This window comes from Corvus cornix, chromosome 4 (genome assembly GCF_000738735.6).
Source record: "Corvus cornix cornix isolate S_Up_H32 chromosome 4, ASM73873v5, whole genome shotgun sequence".
Lineage (NCBI taxonomy): Eukaryota > Metazoa > Chordata > Aves > Passeriformes > Corvidae > Corvus > Corvus cornix.
In genome coordinates this window covers 62,587,538-62,606,301 of record NC_046334.1, presented here as the reverse complement: position 1 = coordinate 62,606,301, position 18,764 = coordinate 62,587,538, and the positions used below count along the sequence as shown (strand labels likewise).

General features: G+C 41.2%; 1 protein-coding gene across 13 annotated transcripts in view; it reads left to right on the top strand.

The window, feature by feature from the left end:
* Positions 1-18,764, top strand: part of ABLIM2 (actin binding LIM protein family member 2) — a 131,285-nt gene that overhangs the window by 21,355 nt on the left and 91,166 nt on the right. For 12 of the 13 annotated variants that reach the window (XM_039550590.1, XM_039550596.1, XM_039550592.1 and 9 more), the window contains exon 2: positions 15,310-15,453. In XM_039550590.1, the coding sequence (XP_039406524.1) occupies positions 15,310-15,453 (144 nt within the window). Of the gene's footprint in view, positions 1-7,552; positions 7,677-15,309; positions 15,454-18,764 lie in introns of those variants that run through there. The other variant, XM_019287292.2, reaches the window with a different exon arrangement.

Sequence of the window (18,764 nt, the reverse complement as noted above, 5' to 3'; positions counted from 1 at the left end):
TTGCTTTTTATATTATTTTATCTTGCTTTGGCTTTTGGTGTTGCTGTAACAAACAGGCATCACTGTTGTTATTATTACTCTGTTTGTACCAGGGAATGGAAAAACAAATGAGCCACGGAAATTCCTTATACACTGTTTTTCCCCAGTTGCAAACATTTGCTCATTTCCAAGCCAGGGAATGTGCTTGTTCCCCTCCTCCATGCGAGGACACAGATGGAGCAGATACCAGTGTGAAGAGTGATGCTGGGCAGGGGTGCACCCAGCAAGTGCTACAGACCTGGGGGGAGGAAATAGCACCACAATGACAGTTTCTGGTATTGGGTCATGGCTCTCCAAAAAAGAATACCCTGAAGATGAGGAATGGCAGGAGATGGCAGGAATATGGTTTGAGTAACTGATGGAGGTGCTAGAAGTGATCATCAGGCAGCCAGGGAGGTGCAGAACAGTAACAGATATAGAGTCCAGTGATTTTCTTTAAGTTGATTCTTAAGATTTTGGAGCTTCTTATGGTGGAACTGAGCAATAAAGAATATCAATTAATTTAGACACACTCCAAGAAAAAAAATATCTGCTTTGTTTCTTGGTATTAAAGTGAGCTCAGAGACATAATTGCATTTCAGATGTTACTGATGGGAAATTGTAACCTCAGGCAAGCAGGGGAAAGGCTGAACTTTCTGGTTGTGATGAGCCAGTTGCTAAGATAAAAACTTGGCAGAATTCAGAAATGAATGCTGATGAAAGTCTTCAACCCAGATCAATAATAGTTTTACTGGTGGACTTTATTGGGAACAGGGTTAAGTGTAACAGCTTCACATTTCCAATGGTGACTTCTTTTTTACTTTCAAAACAGCATTCCGTGTTGTTGACAAATTCCTCAGTGATCATCAACCAAAATGAATGTATTTAAGTAGGATTTGGATCTGACCTGCTGCTTTGCAGCTACATCCCTTTACAGAGAATGGGATTTGGAAAGCAGGCAGAAAAATGTTCTCTGGCATGGTCACTGTGGGCTAAAGGCAAGGATTAAAGTGCTGGGAATTTGTGCATGTGTGTGCAGGACACAGAGTGCTGCAGATGAGGATGTGTCTGAAATCCCCACTCCACTCTGGGGCAGATTTCTCATTCAGGTCTTTTCACTTGGGATTCACGGTCCAGGTTGTAAACATGATTTTCAGCATCTCTCTCCTTTGCAAACCCAAGCAGAGCTATCTATGCAAACGCCAGTGTTGGGCTTGCAGCTTCCTGAGCCTCTGAGGAAAAGGAATTTGCACCCATTGGATTTGCACCCATTCCCGATTGGATCTGTCAGTATAAAACTCATCTTGCCAGTTGTTCAGATGGCCCCAATCTGAAGATGATAGTCAGCTTTTCTTGCAGAGGATGGTCTCTACATGTGTGCTTGGCCATCTCTTTACTGTCCTGGTAGTGCCATGTGCCACAGCTGGGCTGAGCTGCAGGGTTTGCAGAAAGGCAGCCCAGGCATGTGGGATGAGTGTATCCAACAAATGTGGCAAGGATTCAGAAAGGTCCCTATGGTCACAGAGTCATTGTTTCCTGGAAAAAAGGAAGGTAACTCTTCAAATGGAGACTTCTCAGATCTGCTGGGTGACACCGAGTACAGCACTTGGCACCCCGCACTCACAAAAGACACAAGCTGCAAACGAGCACACACGTCTGTGTCCACTACGTGTGGAAGCCAAAGGTGCTTTCCCACAGTCAGCCATGGACAGCTGGGAAATGGGAAATGAAAAATCAGCTTGCTCTGCCTTTGGATGTGTTGAGGAGCAGGTGTGAGGAGGGGTTTCCAGCCTTGCAGTTTGGACTTATATGTGTGGCATTTCAGGCACGTGAGTATTCCCTTAGACCTATACCCACGCCTCTTAACTCTCAAAATCTACCAGTTTGGTGGGGATGATGGGGGTGGGGTGTGTGCATTTTTTAATTCTCTCTTTTTAAGAAACCTTCAAAGTTAAATTTATTGATTCTAATTAAAACACATGAGAGGTTGAATGGTTTTTTTTTCTGAATAGCACCCAACCCACATCATCATTTGATAATTTTGTATGATAGGTAGCTGATGATTGCAGAATTATGGCAATGTCTGTGTAACTTTTCAGAAGAGAGCAATGCAATGAAGGTGCTTTAAGTCTAATTCTTTAGGTAATACTTCTGTTTATTCTCTATGTAAGCACTTGAAATTTCCATTGATTAAAAATCCAGACAATTTAAATGGTAATTTTATATATAAAGCAATGATAAACTAAAATTTAGTAATCTCTCTCTCTTCGTATGCATGTGGCATCAGCCCACACAGAAAAATCCTGCTCCATGCATTCATTTACTCCCAGAAGAAGTACCCGAAAATTTTCTTGGCATCTTTGCAGTGCCTGTCATCTTTCTTGCGCCACTCATGAGCCCCTAAATGCCAAACTCACATTGTAGTTTAAATCCTCCTGTATTCAAAGATATAAATGAGTTTTTCTAACTCTCATGCCTACCACATGCAATTTTTGGCCACACCAACTGACATTTATTGCCTCATTCTGCTTCTTTGATTTCCCTCCCATAAAATGTTGGGCTTGGATTCTAATTTTTTTCTGGGTGGTTCTTGTTACAGTACCTTTTCTGTTGCAGGCAGGATGCCTTCCCTTAATACAATACATCCCATTATTCTAGCTCACCACTGGGTATACAGTTTCCCTCTTGCTTTCCGAAGTCCTTTCTCTGAAAAGTCCCTTGTAATGCCTGACCTTTCAGAAACTAATACCTTTTGTTAATTGCTTGCCTTATCCTTATTGCATGACAGGTCTTCTTCTGAGCTAAATTGTAGCCTGTGACCTCTACTTAAGCAGATCTTTCCTTATCTGATGTCTGCTCCATTTTACTGGCAATCCCTATCAGTTTCATAAGGTCAGCAGAGTCCCTGTGTGGCAGGTTCATTCCTGAAGGTGTGTGACCTGCAGGGCTGTCGCTGTGGCTCTCGTTGTCTCTTTGCTGATAACCAGACCCCATCCCTTTATCCTCTGACCTGTGTCACTCTGCCAACTGCATTCTGGACATGCTCTCACCTCATTATGGGCCTGTGTTTGGTTTTTTCAGTTCTCTAAGCGTTTTCTTGCACCCTATTTTTAGGTTTGATATACCTCTTTTTCCCATTATAAAAACCTCTGCTAAAGGCTTTGTAGGGTTTACGTGTGATTTCTGCTCAGTATTTTGGGTGCACAGTTTGCTGAAGAATATTAGATGGTGCTTTCATTCTAGTTGGGGAGCACATGGAGCTAATGCCAGCTTTGGTCTGGCTCTAGGTCTGCTGCAGAAAGGTCCCCCTTGGAGAAAGGAGCTGGGAGTGGGAGAAGTTCTGTTTTCATTCACCTGACTTGCTGGCCAGCAGTCAAGGGCTATCATAATGGATTTCAGGGCTGAAGGAATCTCTTTATTCCCAAGAGATAGCAAGGAGCAGAGCAGGACTCATGACCCAGTTACCTCTGAAGCAAACAACTGCCTGCTCCCCGTCATGCAGAGCTCATCGTGGATCCTCAGCCTGACTTCTGCTTCATAAATATGCAGGATTGGCACAGAATCACAGAGTGGTTGAGGTTGGAAGGGACCTCTGGAGTTCATCTAGTCCAGCCTTCCTGCTGAAGCAGGTTCTTTACTTCAGTGCCTTGTACGAGAGCCCACTGTCTCTGACCTGCTTGTATGTGTTTTGGTTAAAGATGACCATGCACGTGGCTCATTGCTGTGCAGTTAATGAGAAGTGTTATCTCATGCATAGCCTTGAGGGTGGAGGTGTTTGAGAGCCAGAAGTTTAAACTCAGGCTGTTTCTGAACAGGACAGGTCACTGAGAGCAGGGTTGGGTGGCTTTGCAAGTCCATTCCCAGCAGATATAGGATTCATGCAAGAGAGGCTGGGCAGAAAGTTGGAAGGCATGATTTTAGTTGTAGAGGCACCATTTATCCAAGTCATTTACCCTTTTCCTGCTCATTTTCACTTCTGCCATGGGTTTGTCCTTTTTTGTTTCTATCATGAATGCTTGAGGACATGGGCCATTCAGCAGTAGTTCCAACTTTGGACATGACTGCGAGGAATACATCAGTTCAATTAATAAATTGTGATAGTTAAAAGGAAATACCTATTACTTAATTTTATTTTTGTCCTAGTTATAAAGTGTTACCAGAATCATTATACCTAGAGATATGTTTAATTTTACTGTATTTTTCATATAATAGAATATCCTGAGTTGGAAAGGATGCACAAGGATCATCAAAGTTCCAAGTTGTAGCCCTGCACAGCACCATCCCCAGAAGTCACACCAGGTGCCCGAGAGCATCTTTGAACTCTGTCAGGGTTGGTGCTGTGACCACTTCCCTGGGGAGCCTGTTCCAGTGTCCAGCCACCCTCTGGGTGAAGAACCTTTTCCTGCTCTCCAACTTAAACCTCCTCTGACACAACTTCAGGCCATTCCCCGAGGTCCCGTCTCTGGTCACCACAGAGAAGAGAGCAGTGCCTCTCTTTGTGATTGTATTGATCCCCAATAGAAAATCCAAATTAGCACTAACCTGGGTCAAAACTATCCAAAAGCAAAAATAACATGAAGCAGCACTGCAACCAGTTTTTTCAACTTAAAAGGAAATGCATCTTAAGATGTACTGAGAATATCTGTGAAGTATGATGATTTCTTGTATTTTCCAGCCTTTTCAAAGTAAAATTCATTAATTATATATTATTTATGAAAAGTTAGTATCTTAATCTGTATTGAGACTGGACTCTGTAGTCTCCATTTGCTATAAACAGACATATATACAATTGGGTAGAAACCTGATGAGTGCCTTGAAATCCAGGGACATTGTTTTATAAAATCATAAAGGCTCCTGAGTTGGAAGGAACCCATGGGGATTGTTGAGTCCAGCTCCTGACTCCACACAGGGCAACCTAAAATTTAAACCAAGATGCCAATCCCAAGCAGCATAAGAGTTGCTGCAAGCAAACAGGTACATACCTGTTGTATACTGCGAAGTCCCTGAATCTCAGGTGGTGTTATAACTCTGTCGCTGTTGTGCCGAGAACGGCGAATAATCATGACATAAATCCAGGTCAGGGAAGATGGCTGAGGCCAACGTTTAATGTAAAAAACCCATCTTTTTATAGCGTGGTTTGCAATAGAGAAATGACATGATTGGCCCATTGGCCAGACAACCACCAAAGTGATTGGCTGAGCAGAATAGTTCCCATTCTCAAAATATTATTCTCAATGAATCAAAACAACTTCCACAACAACTTGGACCTGTGAGATAGTTTACAAAATAACAAACCATTTCTCAGCTAGCTTGCATGAGAACGGAGACTTTCACAGGAGGCTGTAAAAAGCTGGAAAATTTCTCTAGCTTTTTTTAGCATCTACATAACTCTTGATTTTTTAAAAAATTCTTAGTTAGGAAATACTTCCATATTTCGTAGTGAGGAAAAAGCTCTACATTCTTCTACATCTAATAAAATAATTATTCCAAAACATTTTCAGAGACAGGCTGTGGAAAAAGTTCCAGACGGGCCTAGTGAAGTGCTGTGAACGTGGAAGAAGAGGGTTCAACTATATACTGTCACCTTCGTAGAATCTTAGAATCCTATTGGAATATCTCAAGTTGAAAGGGACAAGGATCATCAAGTCTAACTCCTTGTTCCTTGCAGGAACTACTTAAAACTTAACTATAACCAGTCCAGTTACTGCTGACAGTCACTTTAGCTTACACTGGGAAAGAGGACAGTGAGTACAGGAAAAAAAGCATGAGTTAATTGGGAACAGGTCTGAAATATTTATAAAATGTCATTTATAACTCATGGTACCACAGGTTATAAAGATTTTGCAGCCAACTAATCCATTTCTGGGTGGCCTAAATTTGTTGCTGTCTGGTTGCTGTTCGCAAAGATGTTGATGAAGGTGTTGACCTGGGTAATGTAACCCTGGAAAAAAGCAAACCTGAAACAGAGGATGGGCACTGCTGTGGCTACCAGGACTTCACTTGAGATTGTAAGAGGAGCCAAGTGTCTTGTCCTTTTCCGTAGCAAGGGCAGTGTGCTGTTATTCCTGTTAAAACAGTGGAGTTACAGGTGTTTGGCCTGTGTTGATTTGAGAAATCAGGTTAAAGCTACACAGTTTTCTGCATCATTTGCAGCAGGAGGTCTCTGATCGCTCGCCTGTGCTGCTGTCACTGCTGCCCCTTGTCACACTCCCCCGACTCAGCCCATCATGCTAATGAAGTGCAGTGGCCTCGTGCTTTGTGCCTGTGAAGCCCATGAGTGGTGATAGAGTTTCTCAGAAACACCATGAAAATCCTCTCAGCTCCTCGAGTGTGATTTCTCCTTTGCTGTAGGCAACTGGTGAGACTTCAGGGGAGGCTCAGGGATCACACCTCAAATTGTAAATACAAATTAGTGCACTGTGTGGCTACATTATGATCATACAACATTAAAATGCAAGTTACCAAGCATTTAGCCTTGGAAGCCTGGCAAGCAAAGGGAAAGGCTATGTTAGAGTGAAAGCCCTTTCACTTTTCCTGCCTATTAATTTACGTGCCTTCAGAGTGTTGCTATTTAGCAGAGTGCCTTTTGTGTTTCTGCCAAGCTGAAGTAGCTGCTGGGAAAAACTAAGTAGGCCAAATCTGCAAATGTCTGGAGAGCTCAGCCAGGGAGGCTGATGGTGATCCAAAAGAGTGTGAGGATGGATTTGGCTTCACACGGGCAGCACAACAATATTGAACAAAATAAAATGCTCCCATAAGAGTTTCGTGTCAAAAGGCAGTTGCTGCAAGATAATGCATATATAAGATTTTTTTTTTTAATTGATTAGTTCATAGTTTTGATTCAGTGTATGGAACCTGGGATCTTCAGATCTGTGCTCTGGGTGTCAGGCCATGTCAGCTGAGGGCTATTTAAAGTTACAGACCATGTCTGGCATGGCCCAGGGCAGTGGTGTACTCACCATATAGATTTCTGAAGTTAGTCCTTATAGAAATGCTCATTCTGTTCCCATGTAGTGCTTTAAATAGCTCAACACATCAGTGCTATTCCAGTGATACACGTTTCAACTCCATATGAGCAATCGGGAGGAGATTTTTGGCTGCCAGGTATCTCACAGTGAGAGCATCTCACTGCTTACATCATCTCCTTTGGACATCAGTGCTGTGCCCTCCTGCACCAGGGGGAAGGGACTGCTGTGTTGGGGGGATGTCTAAAGGGGTTTCCCTGCTATCTCAGCCTGTATTTATGACAAGGAGTTTGAAGGTTTTAGTTCTTTTAGCCTTTCTCCCCAGGTGCCCAGCACCACCCTGAAGCGGCTGTGGTACCACCTGATGCAAAGACACCCCTTGCTGGCAACGTCCTCCATCTGGTCCCTCTGGGACCCTGCCAGTGGTGCCCCCTCCCATGGACGTGACAATATTTCGGCTTCTGTAGGACGCTATTTTTACACGGTGGTGACGGCGAGGTGTTGGCTCAGCTCCCGCCTGTGCGTGGGTGCTGCAGGAGTCATCTGACCCTGGGCGTGTTGGGGTCGGAGTGGTGGCTGTGGCCGCGCACGCTGCGGATCCCGCTCCCCACAGCAGCAGCCACATAACAGCAGGGCTTCGGGTGGCATTTCCCCTCTGGAAGGGAATTCATGCAGGAATGCCAGAAGACACAGGTACAGTGTGATGGCTCCACGTTTTGGACAGCCTAGACCTGAAATGACTTGTTTTTCATCTGGGGCTGTGGTAGCTAAATCACCGATGCTGTCACAAGAATAACAACTCAGTGTTTATGTGGAAACACAGCAGTGGGGAAAGATGGTTAAACACTTATTGTAAATTATGCTTTGTGTTCTTTTAATTATATGAATGATGATTTGGAAATTATAATGATTCTGGTAGTTAGCTGACAGCTCAATTTGAAAACTTTCCTTGTTTTTATTAATTTAAATTGATTTCAGAGTTTATATTAGACTGTAAGGGGAAAAAAGGCCCTATTTCTTTATGCATATATCTTGGAGTGTTCTTTCTATATCCTTTCTCATTGCAATCTAGCTAAACCTGTGCAAAGGTAGCCTTTACAATGCTGCAGTAGTAGTTACTCAAATTCAGCAGAGATTTTTTACTAGCTGTGTTTGAATTTGGTAAATATTTTATTATCATAACGAGGGCAGGAGGTTAGCTTGTGCTAAGTTTGTTTATGTGATGTGAATTTAGCACTGAGCATATGGTGAGACTTGAAGCTCTTGTGTGAATACTTGAGCTGTGTTGTATCTTTTGTGAATGGTTTATTCACATCATGCTGGATAACACCTCTCTTTTGCTTCTGGTCCCATAAACTCTGTAACTGGAGGTAAAAGCAAGCGCTTGCCTCAGTTGTGCTGTGTGCCTGCTGCCCTGTATCAGCTGTGGGTTTCTGTTTTGATAATGATGTGTAGGAAGTGCTGGAAAAGGCATGCCTTGGAAAGGCACTGTAGGAGTGGTTGTTTATTTGTGTTAGAGGCAGGTATGCATTTCAAAAAGGAACACAATTCTTGAAGCCTTTTTTTTTGTACTTTTGGACAATGTGAAAGAATTGAATTGAAACCTATTGACATAGAGATCATTGAATTTGGTGAATATTTTCTCTTATAATACAGGAACTAAGGAGAGAAGTAACAGTGCTTTGCTGTAGGAGCCACCACAGAGGTCTTGGAAAGAGCAGTGAGCACTTCTAGGGGGGTGCCCGGACCCTCTCAGTGCAGAAGAGCACTGTTGGGAGAGGGACTGAATTCATGGGCTGGGGACACCTCATCCCTCTGTGTGGCCAGCCAGCTGGAGGGCTCAAGAGACCACATAACATGGACACTGACAGCAAAAATTCTTTCCCTTTATCCTCGTGATCTCCTGGTTTCTTGTGAGACATACAGAAGAAGAGGGCATTGTGTTACCAGGAGAAGGCACTATAAAGCAGGGAAACACATTGTAAAGTCGTTTAACACAAGGTGCTGATTGAGGAATAGGGTAAACCAGGTTACCACAAGTCATTTAATATGCTGTTCCAGAATATCTAACAGCTCCTTAGGCAGGGCTGAGGGCAGGGAATTGCTCTTCCCCACTGCTGAGTGGCATTGGCTGGATGGATGGGAAGAGCTTCTGGAGTTCCCATTACACAATTACTCTTTTCCTCATCCTTTCTGTGAAAAGGACCAATGGGGTCTCAGGCCCCCACAAGGCTCCATAATGAATCACTGGTTCTTAGGAAAAAAAAAAAAACAACCTCCTTATCTAAATTAAATTTACAGGTGACACCCATGTAGTTCTCTGATCACTGCATGTATTACCGTATTAAGTATTTCTGTGTTATCCTTACCCTCACACCAGCACAACTCCTCATCACTGGATTTTAAACACAGACACAAGGCAGGGAGAGAACAGGGGCCAGCCATACAGCATGAATAATGCTTCACTGGGATATTTACAGGCACTTAAATGCTTCTTTCCTTTGTTTTCATCTGGATGTTTTTGAATTCGTCCCTGAGTGTTTTGACTCAGTTGACACTGAGAAGGGTTTGTTAAAACAACAACTTAAACTCCAGTCTCTAATTCCAGCCTGGTGCTGATTTACTTGTCTGCTTCTCCTTTAATCCTGCTCCAGGAAGATTGCAAGTTTAATTCCCCTCTGGGCTGCTGTGAACCTCACCCTCCCCAAATCACTTGATACAGCATGTCAGTAATCAATTATTCTGTCCTGTTTCTCAAATACTTAATGAGTAAATGGCATTTGGGTCTCATATTAGTTTATTTTGATTTCAGTAACCACCTCTAGATATAGAGATGAAACGTTTCAGTGTCAGCACAAAGGTAATTCCATCATGCAGAATAATATCCCTTATCAGGACTCTGAATTTTTGGTTCAGAGTTGGAATGAAGCCTTTGCCTTTGTTGAAAAAGCTTAACATTATTATGAACTAGAGAGCTGATAATTATAATTTTAAATATTGACGTCTAGTATTTTTTCACCTCAAAAAAATGTTTTCATCTCATGAAGCAAAAGGTTGTTGATTTATAGAGGAGCCTGTAGTGCTGATAGTTGCTAAAGAAAATTGATGTAGCTTTTCTGCTGATGGAGAGTTGCTGTTGCAGGCAAATGATACTGTATTTGTATGAGCCTGAAATGAAAGACCTACACTTTTTTAACCCGACCTCCAGAAGACAATAAAAAAAACCCAGAACAACCCACAAAAAGGACAGGGGAGGTGGCCCCCCCAGGCCCTTTGGTTTTCCTTTCATTGTTGCCTTTAGGCTCTGGTTTTGCACTATCCTTCCAGGAGCCTTGGTGAGGAATTACCATTTTCCCTGCATTGAGAGGTAATTGGGGGGATTGCAAGTATTAGGAATAAAATTTCTTTTCACATGACTGTTGTCTCTCCACTCAAATTACACCTTTCTTTAGATCACAGTACTCTTTAAAATGTCTATCTCACATAAGGACAGGTTGGATGGGGCTTTGAGAAACATAGTGTAGAGGAAGGTGTCCCTGCCTATGCAGGAGGATTGGAACTAGGTGACCTTTAAAGTCTCTTTCAACCCAAATCATTCAAGGATTCTGAGATTAGAATATCAAATTGTGTCATTTGGCCCTTTATCATTTTGGGCTTCTTTAATCAGCAAGAGCAGTAAATCTATTAAACTGGTTTTTTAGAACAGGGTTAAATAATGTGGCACAAATGAGTTATGAAGCCTTAGTTATGTCTGTGTAGTAAACAAAGAAGGTGGAAGTCTTTATTATTAAACTTTACAGTTGAGGTTTGATTCCAGATTAAATGTACATTCTTAAGCATGAAACTTCTTAATTTTCAGTACTTGATTTCCAAGCTCAGAAATGGCTTCTGTAGGGTTCCTCTGAAGAGTTAAAACACACCAAACTGGAAAAAGCATTAGGGCTGTGTTGAATTCTGCAGTTTCTGGACATGTTTCTTCATCAGGTCTGTAATCTACCATGAAGATTTCTTATTTAGCTGTTGGAGAGCCTGACAGCAAAGGGGTTTGTCATCCTCTGCATAGACCAGTCCTAGACTGGATCTTTTGCCAAGAGTTTGATTTCCCTCAGCAGTTTGCTCACAGCAGAGAGAAGGTGACATTTTCTATTCCAGGCTCCTGAGCAGAGCATGATCAGGGACTTGCGAATCCTCTCCCTTCTGTCACCTCCATCAAGTTGTCTTGTTCTGCTTCCAAAGCGTTGCTGTCTCAGCCAAATCTTTTCCTTACCTCTGGCTCCTTATTCCAGTCCCCAGGGATGTTAAATCCTGCTCAGTCTAGCAATGCCAAAGGAGCTGGGCTTAGTCAAAGGGATGGGTTTTTTACCATGATTTTCATGGTGGATTTTCATGGATCCAGTGTACCTGTCACAGTGTTCACCAGTGTCAGGCTGCAGCCTTTACTCCAAATACTTCCAAAAGCATTGTGCTCTGCTTTCTTTTTAACACTGAAAACCAATATATTGTATACTATCCTTTTTTCACCTTTATAAAAAGCTTAAATTTTGTCTGAAATTTTCCCTGAGGAAGTGAGTTTGAGAACAGCAAATGCAAGTAATGTTCATGTAAGTGGTTAAAGTTTGGCAAAGCTCTTAGGCAAATATTGTGATTCTTGGGGATGGTCCTGTGCAGGGCCAAGAGTTGGACTTGATGGTCCCTGTCAGTCCCTTCCAACTCAGGATATTCTGTGAATCTGCAGAAGTTATAAGCACACTGAAAACATCACTTGACAGTGGTCATAAGATGTGTAATGCAGCTTCAATAATAAGCAGTGCCACCATCCCCCCTTCCCAGTGGTACGTGCAGCAAGTGCATGTCTGGACTCAGCAGTGTAGGACTAAGTCTGAGGAGTTGATCTTATTTGACAATTTTTAGCAAACTGTTGCTGGTTAATGTGCCCTACTTGGTCCAGAACTGCAGAATTATCTGCGTAGCCTGGTGGAGACAGACTGGGTCTTGACATCAGAGATGTGTGAGCACTGGACTGTTGGCAAGAATATTGGCAGTGATGTCCCCAGCAGACAAGTCTTGCACAAAGAAGTGCTGTGGAAACTGCTCGTTCATTCCTTGCCAGTTTTTGTCCTTGTCAAAAAGTGAGTGCAATCAGATCCTTTTAGGGTTTAAGGATTCATGAGGATACCTCTGCTGGGGCAGAATGTAGTCTGGGAGAAAGGGAAACTTAGAGAATCAGGTATTCAGTTGTATTTTGGTTTAGAAAAAGTAATTTAAAGTTAAGAAGGAAATTTCTGCATCTCAGGTTATAATGTAAGCATTTAATTTTTGATGAACTCTTTAGTTAGTTAAAATCTGATGAGTAGTCTCAGATCATTACATTCCATCAGTAATTAATTATTTCACTCATTAAATGTGTTGATTGTTTCATCTGCTGCTTTGAAGACTGATTTTGATACATAAAGGCATAAAGGTAGAATGCTGAAAACTGCCATGTAAACATATCTCCTTAAATATGGTTTGAAACGTAAGTTAAAATGTGAAGTTCCCTAATAGAATTAGTTTCTCAGAATTTTCAGCAGTTGAAATTTCCACATAAATCATATTAAGTGTCAATGTTTTAAAATATAAATTAATATGTGATTAATTATATGATTTTGTTGGGCTAGATGGAAGAGCAAGTGTTTTAAACTGTCTTCAGAAGGACTTCTTTGTGCTGATCTCAGAGGCACTGTATTCCCACTGGGGTTTTGTGTGAAGCACTGAGTAGCTTAGTTCTGAACGGAGAGAAAAGAAAAATAATTATTCCCTTGTCTGTGGTGTATATTTTAAATATGCTTTTTGTTACTTCAGGATTAATGGAAAAATTCCAAAAGAAATTCCAAAGAAGAATTTAACAAGAATACTAAATATTTCCCTTTTTAATTTATTTTATAGCTGAATTGCTGGGGTTTTTTTGATTCTGAACCTTGCTTTAGAGACCCAAGGAGAAGGAAATGTGTGAAGTTGTCCTGCCCCATAGCTCTGCCCACTGAGCACCAAATACATTGTGGAAAACAAATCTTTCTGTTTTCTGCCACATTTTCAGTTTGCAACGATTTCCAGAAAACAAAAAAACTCAGCTTTGCAACAATTTTCAGTGTTCTGCTACTTTGCAGAAAGGGCAGCGTTGGACTCCCAGGGGCAAGAAAGCAAATAGAAAAGCAATGTTTTCTCTGGAAATGTGAGGCTATTGTCACTTTAGGGAAGGAGGTGTGTTTGGTGGGGTGGGCTGCCCTCGGGCTCACTGGCAGTGCTCCTGGGCTCCTCCTGGAGCTGCGCTGCGGCTGGAATTCCTGAGCCAGGTTCCTCTGGCCTGTGGGACACACCACAGCATGAGCTGGCAGCTCTCTACGCTGGCCAGGCATGGATGCCTCTGGAGAGATGCTGTTCTGAAAGGCTGAAACGTGGGAATAGTTGAGTGTGAAGAAAAGTCAATTGTTTAATTGTTCCAATCAGAATTTTATATTTCAAATGCAACTGTTTAGGCCAAAATGTTCTGGCTGTGGTCAGCTCCCTTTAAGTCAAGTCTTTCCTGAATTAGGTGCTACAAATTTGATGCTTGTTAGCAAGTCTGGAGAGAGCAAACCTTTATTTATAGTTGCAAACTTTTAGCAGCAATTCTAGTAACTAACTCGGGAAAATACTTTGTTTTGGTTTCTTACAGGGTTGATTCTTTAGCAGGGTGGGTAGTTTGTTTTGGGCAGGTTACAGTACAGAGAGATTCTTGTGTCAAAAGTAAAGTATTGCAAAGTTCAGAGTTTCCTCTGTTTTTATTTGAGGAATAAATCAGACCCTCATAGTAGCCTGAACAATGTGTACTGTTTGCTCTGTGTAAGTTTGGGCATCTGCCTTTCTATAAACTTCCAGTTGCCTGTTGTGCTCATGTTGTTTTTATTGGAGATGTCCTTAATTATAACCAGGCCTTCAGTAACTGCTCCAAAGTTCACATTGCCTTGAGCAGGACTTTTTTGACCATCACAGAACATGTAATTTTAGCAGACAAGGCAAAGTGCTAATGGATGGTGAATAATGCCATGAGGAGCTCAGTCCCATGTATCTTCTGGGTAAAGAAAACCCCAAACCACTTTAGTTACAGGAGTAGAAAGTGCTGTTTTGGGTAAAACTTGCAGCAAGTCCCCTGGAAGACTGTGTGGGAGGGGAAGCTTAGCATGCCACTGAAATCCTGACTCCTTCAACTCAGTGGATGTGGAAAGGCCTTTTTCTCTTAAACCTATTGGCTTATGGGAGGTTGCTCCATCTTGACTGGTTGGTTGGTAAGTTTATTTTGTAGCTAGAATTTAAACAAACTCAATCACTTTGAAATAAGCAATCCAGCCTTGGAGTAAGCATGCCACATTACAGAAGAAAAATGTCATTTACTTAAAATGCTTTATATGCTTTCCTTTTATTAGTTCTTCACACAAGGAAAAAGCCAAATCTGTTCAGCTCTTTTATAATTAATCGTCTTGATGTTTCCTCTCTTGACTCGTAAGTACACTGTGATAAAAAATTGATGCAAGTGCTGCAGCAGGATTGCAAGAACAAGGTCATCTCTCACCTGTTCCACAAAATATATTGAGATACCAACTTCTCTTGTGTTTCCAACAGCACAATAAATGCAATTCTAATTTACATCACAAGATGGCAGCAAATTTTTAACTCACTTAATTTTCACTAACCTAGATTAACCTAACCTCTTGAAAACCTGGTTTCCTTACAAAATAACAGAAAACTTTGTTTTATGATCAGATATATGTGGTATTTATAGGGATGTCAATGTTTCAGAAGTACTCAAAACGTCTACAGAACTATATTTCTGCTCTAAAATCAGTAAAAAAGGCATTTACCATGAACTTTAAAGATCAGTAGCTCATGGTGTAAGGGTTACCAAGTGCCATTAAAGATATTTTGAATAAAACCAATAGATTTTATCTATAGTCTTTAGCTTTTATCTATAGTCTTTGATTTCTTGAAGAGAAAATATGACAAAGCATTTCTTGAAATTCAGGTGGAGGCTCTCAAGACTTGATCATATGGATTCTTTCTTCTGTAAGGAGTTCTGATTTATGTTTGAAGTGTGTTCAGTCAAAAGCTTTCAAAGTTATGAAATGACAGGGTTGGCTTGGCTCAGCTCCTTTTGGCAGATCTTTTCTCCTGTGCTGGCCAATCCCAGAAGTTAAAACTTTTATCTGCTTGACCTGATTTGTCCCAGGTGTTAATTGTCATTACTTGTAGGTCTTACAGAAGATGCATCTGATGGCCTTTAAAATGCTCTACCTTTTGTTTTCCCTTGCAGTTTCACAACCACAGGCTGTACATAGCCAGCTGGAGAAGCCATCAAGTACTGCAATTCTCTGCAATACCTGTGGAAAACCATGCAAAGGAGAAGTTTTGAGAGTTCAGAGCAAATATTTCCATATTAAATGCTTTGTTTGCAAAGGTAAGTGTTTGTGACTGCTGCTTCTATGAGTAGGGCATTAGCAATGGTGTGTGTGACTTAATGACCCTGATAACCTCACAAGCATATTTTACAATCCAATACATGCCTGAAAGGATTTACTGTGAACTTTCTGACTGCTTGCTGTAAGATTTTAAACATCCTAAGTCCCAAAACTGGAGTATGTTTTCAAGGGATGTAAACCTGTTTATATCCATGTTGGAGTTTACTATAGAGTTAGGATGTCAGTTTGGGAGAACAATGCAGGGCTAGGAGAGAATTAACATTTTCAAAGAAACTCAGAGGTTATCTCTTTTCCCACTCTCTAATGAATGCCATAGGATGGGTCATGGCCACATCTGTTCAGGTTCTCTGGTGTTGGACTGTGATCTTTGAATTCCAGTGTGGCCCTCTGTGCTTTTCCATTGTTTGGGGGGAGGGACTTGGTTTGCTCCAGGTTGGTGCCTGGTGATCTAATATTGTCACATGAATAGCAGAAGGATGGTCACAGGAAAAGGGAATTAACTGATACAACACCCCTTCTGTAAGTATTTGCTTATTTGAAACTTAATCTGGAAGTTGCAAAGATCTAATTTGTTTTGAGTGTCCCAAGTACATAAATGTTAGCTCATGTTTACTGAACAATCTGCTTACTCCATTATTAACCAGTACTTCAAATGACATTTATTAATCTTTGTAGCTCAGTCTAGAAACATGAGCATATCTTTGGTTCCAGATGTGTCACTGTAACTATTTCCATTCCTATTTAGAGGAAATACTAGGAAGAAGGCTGTCACTATCTGTTAGCTATTGCGATATTTTTAAAAATCCCATGGGATTAAGTGCGTACTATTAAGTAACTGAGGCAATCTTTAATGAGTTAGACAGGCAGGACTAAATGTTCAGCTCAATAATTGTGTTCTTTGCAAAATTGCACAGCATGCAAAATAAGCATAGTGCACTTTCCTAAACAGTAAAAATATTTTGGTCACCTATTCAGAAGAGGTTGGTATTTAAAGCAGAACATGTCCCATACATGCATCTTTTAAGCTCTTTAAACCACGTGTTCTAATGGGAAATTTCATTATCAAATCAGTTTTTCAGACCTAACTCAGGAAAAGAGCAGCTGATTTGTTATTCAGGAGTCTTGTCTGCATGAAGCTTCAGGAACATTCTGGTATTTACTCCATATTATTATCTTCATGGAATCAAAGCCCCCTTTCTGTTTTACAGATTTGCTATGAGAAAAGACAAATCCTTCAGAGGGAACAGGACAGAATTGTGCATCAAATTTTTTATTTCATAGGCCATCTCCATTTAGATGATGCCAGGTCACCAGCAAATGCAGCATGTGGTTGCTGAATCGATCCACTGGTCCCAAATTTAGGCAGTGCAGAGGGTTTTTTTCCCACCCCCATGCAGAGGAAAATGATGAATGTACTGTAGAAGCTGCATTGCCCCTACCTGTCTGTAAGAGATAAGAAGGAGTTTTTTCCCTTCAGGCAGATCTTGGATAAAATGAGAGAAAAAATCACAATGTTAACAAGGTAGCAAGGTAGCATCTGTCAGCCACCTGTCAGTCTCTCAGCTGGCACAGGAGAAAGTGTCAGAGATGTGTGGTTAAACGGCTGCTTGGTGTCAGGGCTCTTGGAGGACTTAGACTCCTCCTTACTAATCATTTTTCTAAGTGCTAAGTTTGCACACACGGTTGGTTTGAGGGTTTTCCCTCATTATTTAAATGCTGTAATTTCTTTTATCACTTTTCAGGGGTTTCCATCAATTTTCTGGCATTCTTCTGGTATCTGTTTTTGTTTCATTTCTGGGTTTTATTTGTTACTTAAGAAGCATAAGTTGCTTTGTAATATGGATTTGCCACGTTGTCACGTGAGAAGAGCTTTGGAACAGAACAGTGCACTGAATGTACATTTCACGAGCTAGCATAAAAGGAAAAAAAATCAGGTTAGGCAAATGTGACTTAGTTTTTAAATTAATGAATGAAAGAATACAGTCCATGTGTTAGGATTTAGCAAAAAAAATTGTGTTCAGTTCTGATCAGTTAACCTGCTTTCAGCCTTGGAGGAGTGTTTTGTGCTGTGCACGGGCAGGGTGATGATTCTGGGAAGGTATTTATCTCAGAGTTGATTCCTCCCTTAGGTGCATTTATTTTGATGCTACTCAGCAATGCAGTATGTCCTGTCCCACCTCATCCACCAAAGACAGCATGTGGAAAGAGGCTGTGTGTCCAGCACCCAGTGCAGCTGCAGGACTGTCCAGGACAAATAATCCCATGTGTGTGCTGGCTGCATTGCCCTGCTAAGATGCCTGCCTGCTTGGTTGACTGCCTCTGTATTCGATCATCTTGTAGCCTGCATCAGAAAATATTTAGTATTTATAAAGCTGCAGGAAATTTTGGTCCCTCTCATAGAAGTTACAGCTGTATAGTGATGGAGAATGCAAACTGAGAAAGAGCCCATGAATAAGAATGACAAATGGCTGTGCCTTGCATGGTGTCTAGAGGTATTTGGGGTCTGTTTGAATGATCTCATCAGTGACAAATGATATTGCACTGGAAGAAGACATACCTTTTTGAATATGTGTGAAATGTGAAGCTGTTTCTTTGAAAGTGTTGGATAAATTATGAAGTTTCAGGGGGTCAAATACATTGAATTGTTTCCTTTTTTTTTTTAAGGGTAGAAAGGTAGTTTTGTGTATTGCCATACTGCTGTCTGATTATTCATAGAATGGCTGGGTTGGAAAGAACCTTAAAGATCATCTCATTCCAATCCCTCTGCCATGAGGAAGGACACCTTCAGCTAGACCAGGTTGCTCAAAGCCCCATCCAGCCTTGGACACTGGAAAACCTTACGGGGGACTGCGAGTTTCAGAACGGTAACAGCAACTGTATAGATGCCTTTTGTATTAAAATTAAATTACATAACCAAGGAAGGTTAGTATAAAGTCACTAATTCCCATGCAGTTCTTCTTTCATTCCCATGCAGTTCTTCTTACATTCCCCAGGTAATGATTCTAAACAATTGAAAGTTTTTAAAAGGTAAGCAACTCTTTTATTATTCAAGACTAAGAGATACATCCAGATTAAAAAATTTAACAGCAGTACTGGGAGCATCTGCTAGTTTTGCTCCATATCAAAGTTTAATAGGACCTAGGGAGGTAAATAGGCATTTTATATAAGGTTTATACTCATGTCTATTTGTATATGTTATTTCTTGTTTAGATGCACCTCTAATCTGCTAATAAAATGCTGAAGGGAACATGCCATCTAGTCTCACTTCAAATTTTTATTTAATTTTTAG